The 21,451-nt window shown below is 39.5% G+C and overlaps 1 protein-coding gene across 2 annotated transcripts in view; it reads right to left on the bottom strand.

The window, feature by feature from the left end:
• LYN (LYN proto-oncogene, Src family tyrosine kinase) overlaps positions 1-21,451 on the bottom strand; it is an 821,134-nt gene that overhangs the window by 128,485 nt on the left and 671,198 nt on the right. For both annotated transcript variants that reach the window (XM_044065544.1, XM_044065543.1), the window contains exon 11: positions 16,495-16,571. In XM_044065544.1, coding sequence (XP_043921479.1) covers positions 16,495-16,571 — 77 coding nt within the window. The remainder of the gene's footprint in view (positions 1-16,494; positions 16,572-21,451) is intronic.

Below are 21,451 nucleotides of genomic sequence, written 5' to 3'. Positions count from 1 at the left end.
GCTGAACTCATACAACCCTCCTGGTTTAAATGAGGCCACCTCTTTGGCATGTATTTTAAAAGTAAGAAATTTGTTGTGGTAAGGCAACTATTGCTGTTATTTATTGAGATGCCACTTTTTGTGAAGTATGTTTTAATTATTGTTATATACATGTTTTTATTCATTTATATTATTTTTAAAAAAATTTCAGTGTTATGGAATTTTAGAGTTTGTTCGACCAGCAGTTTGTGTTATTAAGCTTTTGATTCGCTGAAGCTTGATTGGCTAACTACATGTGTTATTTGTTTTAAAAGTGAGTAACAGGATTCACTTTACATTACTGCATTTTGTCTGAGGAAGTCTACCGATTGTGTAAGGTAGACGAAAAGTGCTTTACAATATTTAATGACTTGTTTCAATGAGGCCACATATTTAAAATTAGGAGCTGTTAATATAGTACATATTGTAAGTATTTAAGATTTGCTGTCCAGAGTTAATTGTAAAAGATGGTGAAGATGGTGCTTATACATTGTTATTTTTGTTAAATATAATGTGACCTTGTACTATTGCTGTAAATAAGTTTAATCTTTCTGAATAAGCCTTTTATTGGTAAGAAAAAAGGGTTCCCTGTGGCATAATCCAAAACAAAAATCCTCTGGCAGCAAACTGGATGAGTCAAACTCATTTAAAAAATGACCATATTAAAATGAGGCTGACACTACTCCGGAATTATGGAATGCCATCAATAAGATTCTTTATCCAGGCAGCCCAAGTATACCTATCCCCTGCCCTAACAACTCTCCCCTCAAAACAGCCTCTATTCTTAACACCTATTTCATTGACACTATCAGCAAACTAACCCAAAATAATCACACCTCCAGTCGTTCCATTCCACCCTCTCCCTCCAACCACAACCCCACATTGTTATTCAACCCAGTCTCTATAGCTTAATAAAATACCTGATATGCAAACTAAAGCCTTGATACCTGAAATGCAAACTAAAGCCTTGCTCTCCCTTGGCTGATAAGCTACCACCCCTTTTCTTAAAAATTGCCACTAGCTCAATAGCCTACCCAATCTCCATCCTGACTAACCAAGCTGTGAATCTACGGACCCTGCTATCTGGAAAAAAATCTACACTATACCAATCCATAAAGGAGGTCATTTCACTGACCTCTCAAACTACAGGCCCATATCCATTCTGTCCCCTCTCTCTAAAATTCTTGAAAAATGCATACATAAACAGCCCCTGGATTACCTTCTTCAGGAAAACCTTCTCACTCCTACCAAGCATGGCTTTTGCCCTAACCATAGCACAACTACAGATCTAATTTCCTTCACTCGTGCTATCTCTGAAGCCAGAGACAACAATAAGCTTGTCTCCTGTTTATTCCTTGACCTCTCTAAAGCCTTTGACACTGTCTCTTACCCTAAGCTGCTCAGTAAACTGTCAGACCTTAATCTTTCCAACCCTTCTCTAAAGCCATTCTCAAGCTACCTTACTAACACAGCAGTCTGTCAAGTGGCTACTTCCTTCTCACCTTTACTCCCTGTCAAAATGGGTGTACCTCAAGGCTCCATTCTCAGACCATTATTGTTTAACATCTTCACTGTCTCAACTTCCTGTTCATACTCCTCTCTTATACAATATGCTGATGATTCCACTATAATCTCCATCTCTGACAATCTCTCTCTCACCTCCACACTCTTACCCAAAATTCTTTCACCTCAGTTACAAGATGGTTAACAGACTATCAACTCATGCACAATCCCCAAAACAACAAACTTATGTTATTCCTCCCAAAATCTCTTTGTCATCATAAATCCTCTTTCACTATAACATCTCTGGATAACATGGAAATTAATGTAGAAACACACACTAAGCTCTTAGGCACTATCATTGAGAATCAACTAAAATTTGACTTACACATACAAAATTGCATAAAAAACACACCAAAAACTGGGCTTGCTATGTAGGAAAAAATCCTTTCCATAAACTCTAGACTTTCCCTTCCCCATGCCTACCTCCTTCCCAGTCTACTCTATGCCTCTCCAATCATAACCAACTTACAATCATCCCTAAGGAGCAAGCTTGAACTCACTTATAACAAAATTGCTAGGTTTGCTACGAACCAACCCTATGACACACACCACTGCCTTTCTATCAAATTAAGTTGGCTTGAATTTCCCCACCAACTTCTACTAACTCAACTGCTCTGTGCTCACTCCATCCTCAACAAACCTACCTCCTACCCTGCCATCTCATCCCTTCTCTCCTTCTATACTCCAATTGATCTCTACTGAGTTCTGTCCAATTACTCCTGGAAGTTAATAAGCCCAAAAGAACTACTGGTCAAAATCTGTTGCCTGAGCTTGGAACAAACTTCCTCAAAGCATCAGATCCACACCAATACCGTCATCTTTAAAAAAGTCCTAAAAGATGCTCTTCTTACCTCCTGGACTTGTTCCTGCCAAAGCCCAAACTAACTCTCTCTGTGCAGCTCCTCATCACCCTGCATCTCTTATTCCACTTGTCTAATTATCTTAAACCACCCTGGCATGTTCTTGCATAATCTTAACCATTGATTTTCCATCCTTGTCTTTCTCCCCATGTACTAACTAGGTCAACCCCACTTTGTTATATTCTTATGCCGTCTCCTTTCACTATTTGACTCCAGAGCTAGCTAAAATATTCTACTGTGAGAGACTTTATTGTACCCATAGTGCTGTACTATGATATTAATATGTACCATTGGTAAACACATTATGTCTTCCAGTTACATCTATATATTTATGTATTATGTTTGAGATCTTAATATTACCCACAGTCGCCACTGTTTTAGACATTGTATTGTATCTGAAGCTTTCTGTACTTAATGTTTTGTCTGCTATGATAATGTTTTATGTATGGGGCTTTTCTCACTGGGCCTCCACTGAAAATGGACTCTTGCTCAGTCAGACTAACCTGATTAAAAAATGTCAAAATAAATAAATAAAGTGTTTTATCCAGGGTGCAAGTCCCCTCCAAATCCCCTATATCCTTTGCTTTTCTATGCACACTTTATAACATGCGATTACATGGAAAAGAGAAACACTGTATAAGGGTAAAAAAAAATGTTTCATGCAAGTGGGATTTTGCTGTAGAGCCGATAAATATGAAGGCATTCTGGAACCTGTCTATGCTGTGAATTACAATCAGGGAGATTGCGCTGTTGCAGTTATTATCCATCTAATGATATGTCTCCATTAGACAAATAGGAGACCTGAGAAGGGCAGATCAGTGAGCAATTAGCATGAAGTAAAGCAAAGACCATGAAACAAAACCTCCAAATGTATTTAGCGATGGTGGGAAAGTACCTCCTACAGCAAAGTTTGACAGAGGTTATGAGTGCTTTACACAGTGGAGCCTCATAGGTGATTCAACAGTCCATAGATGGTTAATCAGATAGTGAGCTACCATGTTAAGTAATAGCAAGTAAATACATTTTTATTTTGACTAGCACTTTTTCTTTACTCTGGAGGTTAACAAAACAAAAAAAAATAAGCATAACATAGAAGATTATGTGCAGAATACTGAGCTTAACCAACTTCCTATATGATATATGGATGCCAAGAAATTCACCTCAAGAGCAAATTAAACTAGAAAAACTACTATAGCTGTGGATGGGACAGATGGAGAATAGCAGATAGCAGGGTCAGGCCGACAAGCACAGAACTCAGACTCAGGCAGGCAAGAGTGGCATGCACACTAAAGGTGGTGAGGACTGTTGTTAGATTTGGATTATAGAGGGTGGACAAGTGGTGATAGGGAGGGGTAGAAAAACCAGAATGGGGAGTAACACAGAAGGGAAGAAGGACATAAGGACTGGGGATAGAGCAGAGTCCCAGCATGACTGGATGCCAGGATACCACAAAGGATGACAAACCCAGGTATCTCTCAACTGAGCAACAGATGTTATGGATTACTTGCTACCTGGATGCTCGGTGGTTGGGACCTGTCAGTTTCATAGCTCCACAAGCCTCACTAGAAAGTGCTTCACATTACCCAGACAGCTATCCAGGTGTTGGTGCACATAACCAGCCACCATCCTCCACAACTGGTGCCACAAGACCAGGGTAGAGGGCTCTGGTCCAGTTTAATAAGAGGAACATCCCATCTGCCCCCCAAGAGGTGGCCATGGAGAGTACTAGTGCCCCCTACAAGTCAACTCTATCAGTGCAATTTTTGACCCCTTGCTGAAAGGAGCCATAATGGCCACTGACAACTTAGCACTAGAGGCTTTCACTTGTGCAGTGCGAGTGAAGCATCTCTTCCTTCTCCTGTTCCACAGATAGACCAGTGGAAGGATGGCACAATGGGAAAAATCATTACACACGTACACTATAAAACACATTGCAGTCATACAGTGAGTGGGCATAAATGTCATAACCAGCCTCCTACTGAAAGAGGTGCTCCTCCTTGCTGTAATAATCAATTATGTTTAGCTTTTGTTGTGCTGCCTCTGGAAAAATATATGCATCCACAAGTATACACATACAACAGTTAAGATAGCAGAAGATATTAGCCCATGAAAAATATGTTACAGTACATTTCAGGCTCTCTCTCTCTTAAACCTCTGCTTCCCACTGAAGAAGAAGGTCAGGGCAGGGCTATATTTGGAAATGATCTGCAAGAATGATTCCAGTTACCCAGGGCAGTAACTAAGTTATATATTGCATGGAGTGTGAACAATACCATTTCTAAGGAAAGGCCTGAGATGATGATTATGAGATGGAGGAAGATGAAGATTGTTGAGCATTCTGAGGACGTTCAACAGTTTTATAACGTTTTGTGGAAGTATACTGACTGGAACAAGGTATGAAAAGTAACTGAGCAAGGGACCCTTAACAATTAATGCAGGAGGTCATTGGAAGCCCATGAAGGGAGGAAGGGGAGATACAAGATGAGAAAGTATAATGGTATTTTGAATATATATATTAATTTTTTTTGGCTCTCCAGTCTCCCCACAGCCATCAGGCTGATCACGCTGACTCTTTTGTCCCACACCTCCTGACATCTAAGGACATTTAGTAAGGGAGGTTAGAAATAAGAGCTAATATGAGTCAAAAGATTCAAATGAGTTTCATGTTTCATATTAACTTACTTCAGAGCTATGATCTGCTTGGTGTTGTTTTTAGCACATCACAAAAACACAGGTCCGTGTAGAATAGTTAACTTAAACAGATAAGTTGATAGTTTACTTCCATTTTAACATGGTTTTTAACAAAACAAAAGCCAACAAATAATGATATCACAGTAATAGCATATATTCCTAACATCTAGTTTGAAATAATCTTAAACTTCGTAGACCAGCAGATGGATAAGGGTTGGAATTGGGGTGGGGGTGATCGGTGGGGGGACACTTGGAGTCCCCTCCAAAATGGTCTGATTAGACCCTACTATTGATAAGGCTGGACCTGAATGACATTACAAAGAATCTCAACTCCCTTTCACTTGACAGATATGACTATGACCTGGTAATAAACCAGGTAGGTGTGAATAAATGGGAAGCTCAGTTCAGTGACATATGCAGAGAGAGAGAGACATTCAGCATCTTACTACACACATGCAGGTGAAACTCTTGTCATGAGTGGAATTTCACCTTCACCTAGATGATAACCAAATTTAAGGAACATCATATTGACTGTTAACCACTGGCTATGTAGCTGGTGTCATTCAAGAGGGGTCCAGTATGGGTTAGCTTGGGACAAGATGACTGAATGGTCATCTTGCTTCGCAAGGGATAATCTGCAACTTTTGTAAAAGGTTTCTGTATTCTGGTAAGAGCCCTTGCTGCCCCATGATGCTTTTTAAACCCCCCCTTAAAAAATCAATTATTTACTGTTAAACTCGATCTGCTCAAATCTTAATAATAAATTGCCTAATCTTCTGTCTCTCCTGCAACTTGAACACATTCATACCTACAAAGTAACAGACTTGGTTAAAATGTTAAAGCATCACTGTCAGTATAGCAGATTTCATGATTTATCACTTATTCAGACCTGTGAATAACTGCAAGGATGTATCAATATTTATAAAAGACTCAGTTATCTCTAGTTACATCCTCATAACCGGCAAAGCAAACTTATTGACTACACTCCAAGTTGCTGTAAATGAAACCACTTAACAATTCACAACCTGATATACATCACCTTCCTTGTCTTCAGATGACAATGTAAGATTTCAGAATGTGTAAATGGAATTTCTCTTAAACAAAGATACCTTTATATTGGTTGATTTCAGTTATCTCACTATAAACTGAAATATCTACACTGCTGATATTGGGTATACCCAATAATTCCTTGACCTAATAAATGCTAACCCCTGGGCCAAATAGTCAGCCTGCTGAATCAGGGTGCAAACATTCTGAATCTTATCCTCATCAACATTGAACCAGCCTGTACTGCTCCCACGGTATCTGCTCCTTTGGTCAAGCCTTATCACAAATTGGTGATCTTTAACAAGACAACAAACTCCCCTTTAACAAAGACTTCTAAATTTAAGGACTTTATAAAATGCTATTAACAGTTCATGCAAAACTCAAAATTCTACTGCAGTATTCCAAGTTCCAGTGCAAACTTAGCTGCCACATATCTACTAAAAATAATTGATTGACCATTCCCAACAGGACCAAATATAATGGAACATTTAAAAATAAGGATCTAAATGCATGAACAACTCTGTAACAGAAATATTTACAAAATCAAAAAATATACCCATTTTAAGGACTTTATCAAAAAGATCCTCAAAGAATTCAAAAGTACCACTAGGAAGGTTAGAGGTGAATCTGAATCAATATTACTATTAACCAAATGTAAGGATAATTACAAACTTTTCCTTAACTACATTAGAAAGCTAAGAAATAACACCCAGCAGTGTTTTGACCTGATTCATAAAGCTGTTATACACTCCGGTGCTTAAGGACATTACTAATATACTTGTAAACAAGTTCAGAGTTAACTTTACCCAAGAATATAATCATTAATTACAAATTTCTTAGACCCTTCACAGGACAAGCATGGAACATGTCCTAACTACCCTTTCAAAACTCAAAAATGCCACTTTCATGGGTTTTGACAATGTACCTGAATGCCTAAAAAATAGGGACAAACTTGCCCTACCTGAGCTCCTCATAAGCCTGTTAAACTTAAGCTTATCCATAAGGTATGTTCCTGATACTCGCTAAATGGTTACTTTGATATCCCTACATAAGGAGGGCCATACTTTGGTAACTACAGACCCAACAGCCTAACAAGCCTAATTTGCAAAGCCATGTAATGGATCATCTCAGACTTTATAAACTTCATCATTAAATATTCTCTGCCCTAGACATACACTTTTTTTAGCCTTTTTGAGCATAGGACATGTCTACTCAATTTAGTAAACTTCTTCAAGAGAGTCACAGAAACCGTGTATAGTGGCCATGCAGTTCATATAGCATACCTGAATCTAGTCAAAGCCTCTGACACTATTCCCATGCAGGTATTGTAAACAAGTCTAAACATTTAAATGTAAACCCGTACTTTAAGTGGTGGATAGAAAATTGGCTATCAGACAAAAACACATAAGTAAAGCAGCTAGAGCCACATCAGAAGACAAAAAGATGACTAGTGGTGTACCTCATTGATTGGTGCTGGGACCCTTCTTATAGGTTCATAAGTTCATAGGTAGGTACTAGGCTATCTGCCCGAGGGCATTTATAAGTCTAGCCAGAGTATGTCGGCTTTCGCCGCCCCATTGATTAATTAACTGATCCTCTGTCAAGCAGAGCCAATGAAGTGATCCCAGGGGTGTATTTTCTGTTACCCATCCAACCGTCAAGGTTTCTCTGGAAGAGCGTTAGTGAGAGGCTCTGCCTAATGTAGTTTGGAATTTTGTTCCAAAGCATGGAGAGTCTCTGTGACAGGAATATATCCCTCCAGCATGTTCTATTTATTGTTGTGGCGAGGTTTAGCTTACTAGAGCGCATGGCTCGCAGTGACTTGGATTTCTTTAGGTGGAGCATGTCCATCAATTCTGAGTTGGATATGGCTTTGTAAGTCAGGCATAGATCACCTCTGAGTAAGCAATATGCCACTGAGTACAGCCGGAGTTTTTTCAGTCAGGCTGCATACAACATATGTTTGAGGCCAGTAATCCTCTTGGTGAGGTACTTTTGTGGTCTTTCCAGCTGTTGGAAGTGTCTTGTGAGGTACATCCCAAATGGGACATTGTACTCTATGATGCGTCTGATGAGCGATGAGTAGAGGGGCATTATAACCTCTTTATTTGTAGATGCAAACCCTTTAGTAATTAGATGGGCCACATAGAAGGATTTCCTTATTACTTTGGCAATATGATTGTCAAAGGAGAGATTACTATCTACCTGGGTCCCCAGATCTCTTATTACCTCTTTTGTATTAAGGGTGCTGCCACCTATGTGGTAATTCGTGGATGTTTTGTTTTTCCCAAATGGGATGACTATGCATTTTTTGGCATTTAGCTTGAGGCCATAACTTTGACACCAGGTGTCCGTCTAAGTAAGGCCCTTTTGGAGGATGTCCATGTCAGCCGGAGAGTCACTTATGGCTCCCAGTTCGCAGTCATCAGTGAACTTAGTTAGCCATAGTCCTCCTGTGTTTGCCTGTACTTCTGAGAAGTATATGCTGCACAGTAGGGGTCCCTGGACTGAGCCTTGTGGGACACCACTTGTGACTGGTTTAGAGGTGGACCTGGAGCCCGCTATTCTTACCGTGTGAGTTCTGTCTGTAAGCCAGTTGGCAACCCATCTCATGATGTAGGGGTTTATGTTCAGGCTGGTGAGTTTTTCTGTAATACCCGAGTGGGGAATGGTGTTGAAAGCCTTGGCAAGGTCAAGGTAGGCTGTTTGAACAACCTTTCCCTCGTCTATGGCCTTGGTGACTGTCTCAAAGTCAACCAGATTTAGTAGGCATGATCTGCCCTTAACAAAGCCGAACTGGGTCGGGTCAAGTATTTGGAGGTTCCCAATGTCTTTGTTAATGAGTTCCATGATGATGCGCTCCATAGCCTTGCAGACCAGGCTAGTCAGGCTTATGGGGCAATAGTTACCAGGGTCAGTTGTGACCCCTCCTTTGTGGAGTGGAATAACCATTGCTGTGTGCCATTCTATGGGCATGTAGCCTGTGGAGAGGCTGAGGTTGAACAGTGTGTTTAAGTGGGGGGTTAATTTGTTCTGTAGTTCATGCAAGACGCAGCCTGGGACACCATCTGGCCCCATTGATGCTGTGTTTTTGGCTTTTGAAAGGGCTGTTTTCACCTAAGCGTCTCTGATTTCTGGGACACTACACTTTTCCAGTATTGTTGTGGGCCCTTTTTGGGGTGAGAGGGGAGTGAAGTTTGCACTAAATCTATCTGCCAGGATGTTGGCAATATCAGTAGGTTCAGCATATTTTGTGCTATTTTGCACTAGTTCAGTGCATATCTGCGAGTTGCCACTTAGATTCTTAACATAGCTAAAGAAGGCTTTGTGGTTATCTTTTGAATCCTTGGCTATTTTTCTTTTGAAGTTAGCCTTGGATGATTTTATGAGGGACCTTAGTTTCTTACTGATACTGATCAGGGATGTCTTTCCTTCTTGGGATTTGCTTTTTTTCTGAACTAGTTTCCTCCTTCTATTGTATAGCCTGTTTATGGCAGGGGTCCACCAGATTGGTTTCCTTCTCTTAGAGGAGTGAGTCTTGGTTTTGCTAGGGATGGCATGATCCATGCATCCTTGTAGGTGCTCATAGAGTGCATTTGTAAAGATTTCTGCATCTTGGGCAGCGTTATCCTTTAGCGTGGGGGCAGTGAAACGTACCGCCTCTGTCTTAAGTAAGGTGAAGTTTGCTTTAGAAAAGTATTTTACTGTGGTTTCCTTAGTTGGGGGTGGTGGTGGTGGGGTGTGGACATCCAGAGTGATTAGTTTATGGTCTGATCTAACCAGTAACGGGTTGACCTCCAGTGTGGAACACCTGTCGCCCATGTTGGTGATGACCAGGTCCAATATCTTTTCACCTCTGGTAGGGGAGTTTACCAGTTGATCCAGGGCATTTGAGTTGATGAATTCCAGGAAGTGCTGGGCCTGGGAGTTTGTACTTGAGTAGTTTTCCCAGTTAATGGTAAGGTAATTGAAATTGCCCAATATCAGGGTGTTCGTTAGGATCTTCATGTTTTCCAGTGTTTCCAGAAAGGTGGAGTGGTGGTCCTGGGTCATGGAGGGTGATCTGTAGCAGGCCACAATTTGCATTGCAGATTTGTCTGATGTTAGTTGCACATGGATGATCTCAGAGGTATCTTGTTGCACCACTAACCTGGAGGTGTAGGTATCCTTGATGAATATGGATACACCCCCTCCTTTTGTGTTTCAGTCTGTGTTCTGTGGCCGACACGTGTGGTATGAGTTGTAGCCTGGTAGTGCTGGGGTGCTCTCTGGGGCCTTGAACCGGGTTTCAGTTACTGCACAGATGTCGATGTTCTCCATATGGAGGAGTGCTTCGAGCACATGCATTTTGAGATTTAAACTCCTGGCATTGAGTAGCATAACCCTCAGTTTTTTGTTAATTGTGCTGTTTATGGAGGTGGATTTGATTTTTGAGCCTTGCCTAAAAAAGGCACTATGGGGGCAGCAAGAGCCTTGGCCAGTATTCAAAAGCCTAGGGGTGACAAGTGCAAGCCATCTCTTGTGAAGCAGCGTGGCTTGTCAAGCATGTCGTCCCAGGCTGGCAGACACTGGAACTCCTTTGAATGACACCAGAAGCTTAGCCAATTGTTGAAATTGATCATTTTTTCTTTATACTAAGGTATCATTCTTGGTGAGGGCAGGATGCTACTCAGGGTCAGGGTCATACCAACCTGGGCTACATGATCAGAGAGCTCTTCTCTGACTCTTTTTCATGTAGTCCAGGGAGGTACATCTCAGGTCATTCACACCAACATGAACAATGACAGAGTCATACTTGTACTTGTTCTGGAGTGACCTGAGTGCTTGTGTTATGTGGCAGATTCTGGCTCCTGACAGGCAGCTAACAGTAACCTTCTGCATGTCCAGCCTAGTGAGTGGGACATCAGTGTGCCTGACTATAGAGTCACCTATTACTAATGTGCTAGGTATGTTATTTCGCCTTAAGGGCTGTGATTGTGTGGCACGCAGATTTTGTGTTTTATGTGCTGACTGGTTTGTGATGGGAGGTGCAGGGTGTTTGGGTGTCTGCTTTGGAGGTCTCTGATGCTTTTGCAGGTTTTTATTTAGAGCCTCTGAGTATGATTTTGTATATTTATGTGTATTCTTTGCCAGTGCTGGTTTAGTAGGTCTATGTGTGGCTGGAGGTGTGGTGCAAGTGTTAACCTTCTCTTCTTGACTGTCTGTTCCAGTCTTGGGTGGAGACAGCTTAGCCTCCAGTTTGGCTGTATAATTGCATCTCTTGCATATGTTAGTGTTTTGTGGTAGGAGAAGAGGGTTGTCTGTGTACATGAGGCAGTTGTAACTGCCTCAGGACACCCAGATTCACCAGCTGGACTGGAGAGTACACCTGAAATTGCCCTTTGGTCATGCCTAAATAGTAGGGTGAGTTGCTTAGTCACTTGGTTGGTGAGGGGTGAATAAAGAGCCTTGCCCTACTGGGCAATCAAGTGTCAGGGTATATAAGTATTTGCTATTAGGTCTAAGCAAGTGCTGGGCTGTAGGATGCTTTTTGAGTGCTTAGGTTGAGAGTTAGACTAATTTCAAGGGAAAAATTGAAGAGGAGACTTAGTGGAGCCGGGAATAATTTAACCCTAGCTAACTGGCGCTGCCCGGCGCGCAAAACTGTGCAAACACAGTTTTTATAGCAGGGAAATGAAAGAGATAGAAATGAGCACAAAATGGCCAATAAACTACTAACTTCTGGGCTGGAACCACTCCTCCAGGGACAGAAAGGCTGCTCAAAGCTCCCCTCTCTCACAGGTGAACAGAGAAACTTCCTTCTATCCGAGTTAGGTATGGGCAACTCAGAAACTTGTAACACAGCCCTGAATTCAGCACTAGCCTGAAAACTGGACTATACTAGCTTAGAAAGGTGGGAAACACGGATTTTTTTTTTTTAAAAGATAGGGCAAAACAGTACAAAATACACTTAAAACAGCTTTAGATGACTACAAACGATCAGAAAAGGCTATGGCACTTTAGTGTGTAGCCTACAACAGTTAAACAAATTATTTAAACAAAAAAAGACTTTTTAAAAGTGCAGGCAGTCAAATAAGTACAATATCTGAAAAAAAAAACTTTTAAATCACAATAAATGCTGGAAAATCAGCATTTAGGTGGAAAACAGTTAAGTACAGCAAGAAAGTACAGAAAACTGATACTTAATCACTCCAAAGTCTCTCGTCTAAGCTAGAAAGCTTGTATCAGTTTAAGGCTTTCTAGTGCTTCCCAGTAGGTTAGTTACAGGAAAGATGGGAAACAAGCGCAGATGTGGTCTTTTAAACCAGAAAGTTGAAAGAGATGGAAAAACAGTCCATATGGTCAATAAAGTACAATTTCTGGGCCAAGAACCACTCCTCTTGTGGTAGACAGGCTACCTAGTGCTTACCACTCCCACTGATAAGCTAGAAGGCTTTCCTCCAACACAGAAGGTTCTGTTTGGTATTTACTCCTCTGATCTTCAAGCCACAAATCTAGACAAATGGATATCTATATTTGCTACAACCTGGGTATTGTCGTTCATTTATCCTTCTGAAGCTATATCATTATGGCAAGAACTGGGTCATGTGATCCACCAATATAAAAAAATGGGATAAAACCAAACAAAATTTATCCTCAGCTTATAATACAGACAGTATCCATCTTCAGTTTGGTTCAGTCATAAGATATCTTGTTACCTTTGTAGACAACTATCTGGCCTTTGAACAGCATATCATAACAATAGCCAGAAAATCTTTCTCTCTGGTCCAACTAATGTTTAATAGCATCTCATCCAGGTCCAAAGAAGTTATATTTCCTGTACATTTAGACATCATCAGGCCATGCCTTGTATGACATGTATCTTTCCAAATACATCAGACATCTTGAAACGCCCCAAAAATTCCTATATAAAAAGATCACAGAACTAAAGACTCTAAACTACCAAGCTGGCCTTGATGTTCTATCGCTTTACTCCGTTTCTTATAGATTTCATTATTGTTGTTTATTTCTGGCTTTTCATGCCATAAACAATTTCACCCTCCTTAAGTTTCACTAATTCAGAACCAACGATTTAAATCTTCATCAACAAATAAACAGAACACACTAGTAGGCTAGAGGGATCTCCCAATGCTTACCTCATCTCTGAAATAATTTACATATCCAAGTAAAATGGAGTGATGCCCTCAGTACCTTTAAGAAAATCATTTAAAATTGGATGGCTGTCCACAAATTCTCTCTTGCATTATCAGTTTTGCCCTCCTATAGGTGGAGGTACCTGATGAGGTTTGGTTCTATCAAGGGCCCTAGACTGATTCTTATTATTCTTGTGAAGAAAAACCACCAGAAGCTTACTTCCAAGTATCTCTTCTCTTCTCTTCTCATTGTCAGAATTTGAAATCTTGTAAAAACAGTTTACTTGCTTCATACAATAACTTCCTCTTCCTGAGTAAAATTGCCTTTATCTTTAACCCAATTTGTATGACTGTATTTTTGGAATGTTGCAGCTAAGAAGCATATGAACTTATTCCTAAGACCTCTGAAGGTCTCAAGAATAGAGGAAATGTATTGCTAAGGTATGTGTTCCATGCTGTATCCATCCTTATCAAAACAGCTTTAAATTATCTGCACATCCGTGGTTGGAATGTCTACTCTTTTTTTGTCCTTGAAGCTGCCAACCATCAGCACCCTGTGACAATGAGGAACCCCTGAGTTTTCTGGAACTTGTTTAATTCCCAGGCAATAATATGCATATTGCAAGAATATGATCACATATATTGTTCACAACGACGTGGAACCTTTGGTGTCATACAGTTTCCATAATGTAGTCACGTGTACCTTTCTTGACAGAGATCTTGTTTTGACTGGTAACTTCATTATATGAGTTATGCTATGCAACTCATGTAACACACAAGAGTAAGGGTCTTACTAGTCACCCTAATCCATAATTATATTTCAAAGGATCTAGTGATATGAAGGAGTTGAGGGCTTTATTAAGGAAAAAAAAATGAAACACAAGTTACGATACAGTGAGCCGCCTGTCACCAGCTACTCTCCCCACACCATTCTTGAAGTAGTAATACATGTCATGTTCAACTCATGCCCAGGTTGTATGTAGATACACTAATGTTTTATTTTCACAGAGGGGAATGCAGATAGTAATTTCCTCATGGCTCTTAATTACAGCCATGGATAGCCAACTTCAAGGAAAAGCATCCCACTCTGTTATCACTAACATAATGTGAAGTCTATGTGAAAATAAAAGGCAGCTAGCTCAGCCTTTAACCCAGGAAATTTGATGTCTCTGTAAGCAACTCTATATTTACAGATTCTACTAGCTACCATTTGCTGTTGCATTTTGCAGTTTATGATTTCAGTGAGCATTTATATAATAAATACTTGGGATTTTTTTTTTGTGTTTACAGCTGTGATAAAGTTCAGATGTGGGCAGGCAGTCTTTATCTGTTACAACTTTCTACAGAGCACACAAGAAAGCAAACAACTGCATCAAAAAAAATTGTAATTAAAATATCACTCATCCCAGTCTTTTGCTTTTTTGAATAAAATGCAGCAGTTGAACAATTGTTAGAATTCTGCTGAGACAAGAGTGAATGATTCAATGTCAAAACAAGTTCTTTCTCACACTGCAATGTGATCTACATGAGTTTGACCTCAAGACAACAGGTTAAATGTGCATGCCATCACATCAGAGCACCACACATAATATTTTCCACAATTTTCCATACCACATAAGTACATAAAATCAATAAAATAATAAAAAAAATCTGCTTTCCCACAGCGCCCTGGGGATAGATCTAGGAAACCCAGGTTGTCACACCACCTTGGTTGGGGACCACTGGTTTAAGACAGTTTTATGAATATGCCATCTAGTAGGAGGCATTCGATATATCAGTATCAACCTTATCCTTTTCATTTATCTCTGTCTGCTAGTTAGTTCCTGTTTAAAGTGTTTCTGAGGTCAGGAAACAATGGATTGTCTGTTCCTTTGCATAGTACAGTGTATACACCCATACAACCTGTATCTTCCAAATCAATTTACAAATGTCAAAGCCAGAAAAGTCTATAACATCAATGCAGATATTAAAATACATATATTTAGATATATTTTACATGCATAGCTTGTATACAAGGAATAGAGTATATCAGAGCAATGCTAGATTAATCCACTCTGATGTTCACAAAACTACTCTACATATGGGAAAATCCAGTATTACATGCACTCTTCTGTGACTTATTGGTAGAAAAACATCTCCTAAAGGAATCAAAACACTTAATCACTTTATCTGCATGCACTTTGTGAAATAACAAGTATTTCACAATCATAGTTTAGCTTCTACTATTTGTAACTAATAATAACTAATTGTAATAACTAATTGTAATTTGTTTTTGCTTTTTTTTTTCCTCTGAAATGCTAGATTATAGTCTTATATTATGTGAAATTTTGCTTGTCTGAATATATGGAGCCTTCCTTGTCATATTATACTCTGACATATAGGTAATTTCTCCTGTTGAACTGTGTCTTTACTATAATTATAGTGTTTCTTTTTTCATCTGATATGCTAGATTGTACTCTTATATTATGTAAATCTCATATGTCTGAATATACGTAGCCTTTCTCCCCGGGCCTCTGCTGAAAATGGGCATATACCCAGTCGGACTTTCCCGGTCAACAAATGTAAAATAAAATAAATAAATAAATAAAATAAATTGTAACAAGTATAGGCATTATGTTATATCAGATCTATGTTGATCCATTGAAAGTACATTTCATAAAAACGTACAACATCGAACTCACTTTCGCGAAAGTGCATTTTATCGAAAATGCACTTTTGCAAAAAAAAAAACGCCAAAAAACTACAAAAATGAACCACTACTCACATTTATGCAGGGGAGGCAAGCCCCCCTGCACCCCCATATAGGGGGCTCTGCCCCCCCTACTTTAATATTCTCACTCCAATATCACACTACAGAGGGGAAAAGGGAATATTCCTTTATCCCCGCTGTACGTCGATCTAAGCAACAGTTTGCTTAGTTGTACAATCAACAATACAGTTGATGTACAACTAAATCTACCTGCAAACAACTGTTTGCTTAGTCGCCTTTCAGCGAAAGTGCATTTTCGACAAAATGCACTTTTGCAAAACAGAGTTCAATCACGTACATTTCGATGAAACGTACTTTTGATCATAAGACCAGGATCCATTATGTCATATGAACACAACAACATTAAACAGTTGCTAGCCAAGACTAGTCAGCTATGTTGCATCACATTTCAGTTTTCTGAATTATGACTTACCTGAGCTGCAAAATCAATATGTTTTGGGAGCTGTAGCTTGTTTCCTTCAGGGGTCTTTAAATAATCTAATAAACTACCTGTTTAAGAAAAAATAAAGATATACATCTTAGTGGTTCACACATCAAGCAATGCTTCGAACTTAGTGTTTAATGTATTCAAGTTCTACAAATGTGGTAAGACTTGTTTGGCCAGCTAACATCCTTTTGTTGACAGATATGCAATGACTGGAGAAGCACAGAGATGCTGCCACAGTTACAACTCTCACTTTAACCCAAGGTTTCCTTTATATTTTTTACTAGCAGCAAAATAGTAATTTTTATTACTGGCCTGAACTTTTAATATAAGCAAGAAAAGTAGAAAAACATCAACATTTATGAACTTCATTCTAATGCACAGTAAGAGAGCTTGAAGGTAACTGTAAAATAGGTGTTCAGATTCTTGCCTTAGAGGTTATATTGCTACTGTTGTCTACAAAGTGCCACATTAGTCAGAAATGCATACTTATCTATAAATATTCCATGTTAGGGATGCCAGGAGTGCATGTAATATTTTTTTTACTTATTAGCAGTTGGTTCAAGTTGGCCGAGCAGTCTATCCTAGAAGATGAAGAGGGTATCTAGTTCAATATACGACTGTCTGTGGCAGGTGCAGCAGTGTTTTTCCAAGTAGCTCATGAAAAGTGTGGAAAACTTGCATTAACAGCAATAAAACAGCAGTAAGCTGAAACTGAGCATTGCCTATATGAAGCTGCTCATATGCACTGTTTGAAATTTTTGTATCATAGGAATTAATGGCAATGTTTTCCTTGCATGATCAGTATCTGGCACAGGTTGTCAGAGTACGACATGAGATGTTGCCTATCATTCCTACAAGACACACTGACATACAACCATCATCAGAGAAGGAGACGCCATTGAGTGTTTTCCAATGATTTAATAAGTATAAATTACAGGTACTATAGAAGCAAGAAAGGGATTTACAAGGCGAGAACCATAACTCTATGATCTATACATGTAGAAGGGAAGGGCATTACCTTCTTTTCCTCTACTAAGAGAACATGGAAAGGACAGCTTAGAACAGCCCTGATGTATGGACCTGATCACTGGACTCGAGATATAGGTCACTTCATACATTTCACCATATTTAGATGCCACATATGTGATCCACTGGTCTACCCACTTGATGATATAAGTGTTTATGGCCACATCTGATAGTGCTGAGTGAATACCTCAGTGTGGATTTGTGTCAAATGTCCTGGTCTGGCCAAGTTCCACAGGATGATAGTGTTGTCATCATGCATGCTTTTATCATCATTTTTTTTTTTTTTTTCATCATGTATGCTCTTTGAGGACATATAACAGATGTAACAGACATGGATGTAGCATTAACAACTCACACATGTCTGTTGCACACTGCCAGGATATTACTAGTGCCCATTTAGAAAAGGTCCATGACTGCATGTTGGTCTACCTCAGATAAGGAGAGGCAGGATGTGTCTATACATACATGTGTCAGGTGCTGTTCTCCTCCCCCTACTCAGATGGATGCATGTTGGTGTATACCCATTTATTTATTTATATAGTTATTTGACATCTGTTAATCAGGTTAGTCCGACTTAGCAAAAAGCCCTCTTTCAGCGGAGACCCAAGGAGTAAAGCTCCAAAAATAATACAAAGAGTAATTTACATGACCAAAATTAATTACTATGAGCAAGTTCAATCAAAACTAAGCATACATAGTACAACACATGAGAGTGACATAGACAGCAATCAAAAGACAACATACTAAAACTGTACAATCCATACTAAAACTGTACAATATATACATAAATATAGAGAGCAATAAAGGTCAGCAGGGTGGAACATTAGGTCCTTTAAGACCTGTGTTATAAACAGGAGATTAAAACATTGTGTAAAGGCCAGTGAGCAGTCAACAAATTTAGGAAGCTCAGGGAGCAAAGGAAACTGTTAGCAAAATATAAGGAAGCAGCACAGAAGGTGCGAGAATAGGATACAAAGTTTTAAAAGAGGGAAGGAATATTAATTCAGGTCATAGAGGGAGCAAATTTATATATCTTACATATAAATTGTATATAGCTACATATATATATATATCAAAATAAAATCTATGTATATATATATATATATATATATATATATATATATATATATATATATATAAAATCGATATATTATATACATATATATATATTGCATACATACAGTATAAACATTACATTGATGTCTGCAATGTTTAAATGTTTCCTTGGTGTCTAATGTCCCCGTTCCCTGAATTTCATTTACTGCTCATTGTGTAGAGGAAGTTAAGAGATATGATAGCCCCTCCCCCCTCACACTGAAACATATCTATACACCTACACACACACACACACACACACACACACACACACACACACACACACACACACACACACACACACACACACACACACACACAAACTCTTTGTACATCAACTCCTCCCACCCAGTTACACTCATACACACACACACACACACACACACACACACACACACACACACACACACACACACACACACACAAACACCCACTTACCAGACAGCACATGTTTGCGCATACACTTACACACAAAGCTACACACATATACATACACACACATTCCCTAACATTACCTGTCCACTGAACTCCCTAGCGCTTGCCTTATAATGATTTCACCCTTTGAAACTAATGGGTGACCTCAAGTGTTGGTCAAGTTACTTACTGTGGCTGGTGGTAAAGATTTATGCAGCTGAGCAGTTCTATGAATTGCTTGGCTGTGTAAAGCACTTACTACATGCATTTTTAGGTGAGATCACATGGTTAGCTAGCAAATGCCACTTCCCCACAATGCCTAATTAGCATTTGCAGTAGGTCTGAGAGACAGATCCCCATGGTGCTGCACTTCTTCAAGGAAAGCACTGGGATAGGGGTGTCCCTAAATCAAAAATGTCTACTGCCAGGACAAAAAGGGCTTACTGCTGGGCAGTAACATTTCTGAATCCCAGCCAAGGTGTGTCACTTTTTTGTATTTTATATTAACTATTGTGTGTTCACATGTCATAATAGCTAAGTTTCCTTAATCTTTTTCATATAAATTTTTGCCATTGTAAGATGGCATTTTTACATTGTTTTGGACATTTTCTTCCTTGGACTCAACTGAAAAGGGGTTCTTACCCCAGTCAGGCTCTCCTCTTTAGCAAATGCAGTACATGCATGCATGTATACATGCAAAGATAAGTAACTAAATAAATAAGTGTATTAGACAGGTATGCATGGATGCATGCATGTCGTACTGATGTCATTGCATACCACTGCAAAATAGTGTGGAAGAAAAAGAAAGTATAGGATCATGTGTCTTCCAGTTAGTGCAGATGATTAAGCCTCTGAACTGATAATGAGCTATCACCTTCATTTTCCCTACTGTGTGACTCTGAGCATGACATTTAGCCAGACAGTGTTTCCAAGCAGCTCATGAAAAAGGGCAGCTGTGTCCAATGGGCTTGTTCAGCTAACAAATGTATAAAAAATAATAAATAAATAAATCCTAGCATGTAGCCTCTAAGGATTACTCTTCAGCAGCCTAGGATGGATGCTGCAAAACTATGTTGTCACAGCCCATTAATGCTATGCGATAGGCCTGAATGAAGGTAAGACAGTGCATACTGGCATGTTGATCTGGCCTAGAGTTTGGACACAATCCCACACTTAGGTATCATTGAGAAACTCTTTCAGCTGGGGATTAACCCTTATGTCACTAGAAGGTTAATAAATTGGTTCACCAACAGAACACATACTCTGAAAGTTGGTGAATCAACCTCTTCCAGAAAAGCTGTCATCACTGGTATATTCCAAAGATTTGTGTCATGCCCTTTACTGTTATGAATCTATTTCTCAATAGTCCAAGCTAAAGTATATGGCATTTGGCTTACCAGGTTTGCTGATCATTGCATATTGGGTGCAATCAATGAGTCCATCAATTATGTTAACATATTACAGGAGGGCATACCTCTCAACCTCTCAGCAAAACAAATCTGGACAAAGCCATACATAAATGGGGGGGGGGGGCAAAGGACCAAAAATAGGGACAATTTTTAAATATTGCTCTTATAAACTTAGGAACTTGATTGAATAACAGATTTTGCATTAGCATGAATTTTCTGAAGGATATGAAATCTGAAACTCAGACATCTGTCATTAGTTTTTGACTTCAATCTGCAACGATTTAACAGAAAACCAACAATTTTATGAGGAACAGGCCAAAAATATGAGGCAAAAATCTGGACATTCTGAGAAACATCTGCACAGTTGAGAGGTATGCAGGAGGGGCTAGGACAGACAAATGATTGGTGCCAAAGTCACTCGGTCTACAAATGTAAAAATGTGCCATTATTTTTGCTTCCTGCTTTGTGGAATTCCCCACTAATTACAGAATTGACAATACTCCCCCTATGCTCAAATGCACTGATGCAAGACCTGGGAACACACATAGATAGCAATCTGAACTTCAACCACCAAGTTTCAGCAGTGATATGGAAATGCTACGTTGTGCACCTCATACGTCAGGCCATCGTATCGAGATCTAAGGATGTTATAACAGCACTGTACTTGGCACTCATCAGAACAATCATAGAGTATAATGCTCCCTTTTCCATTTACCTCACCAGACACCTGCAGTAGCTGGAAAGTCCACAAGGGTTTCTCACCAAGAAAATTCACGGCCTACAAATCATGCCAAAACATATGTGGATAGACTGAAAGCCCTTTCACTGTAATCTGTATTGTACAGGATGAGGTGACTTGTGCCTGGCCTATAGGCCATTGTCTGACCCTGCCCTGATGGAAATACTGAATATCCACAAATCATCTACAGCTGATGAAATCAGGAGAGTCTGGTGAGAGGAAGATAGTAACAGCAGTGTCCAACACACTGGTGTAAAAT

Source organism: Protopterus annectens, chromosome 3.part0 (genome assembly GCF_019279795.1).
Source record: "Protopterus annectens isolate FY-2018-M chromosome 3.part0, PAN1.0, whole genome shotgun sequence".
Classification (NCBI taxonomy): domain Eukaryota; kingdom Metazoa; phylum Chordata; order Ceratodontiformes; family Protopteridae; genus Protopterus; species Protopterus annectens.
The sequence above is the reverse complement of the archived record's forward strand: the minus strand, read 5'-3'. Positions and strand labels throughout refer to the sequence as shown.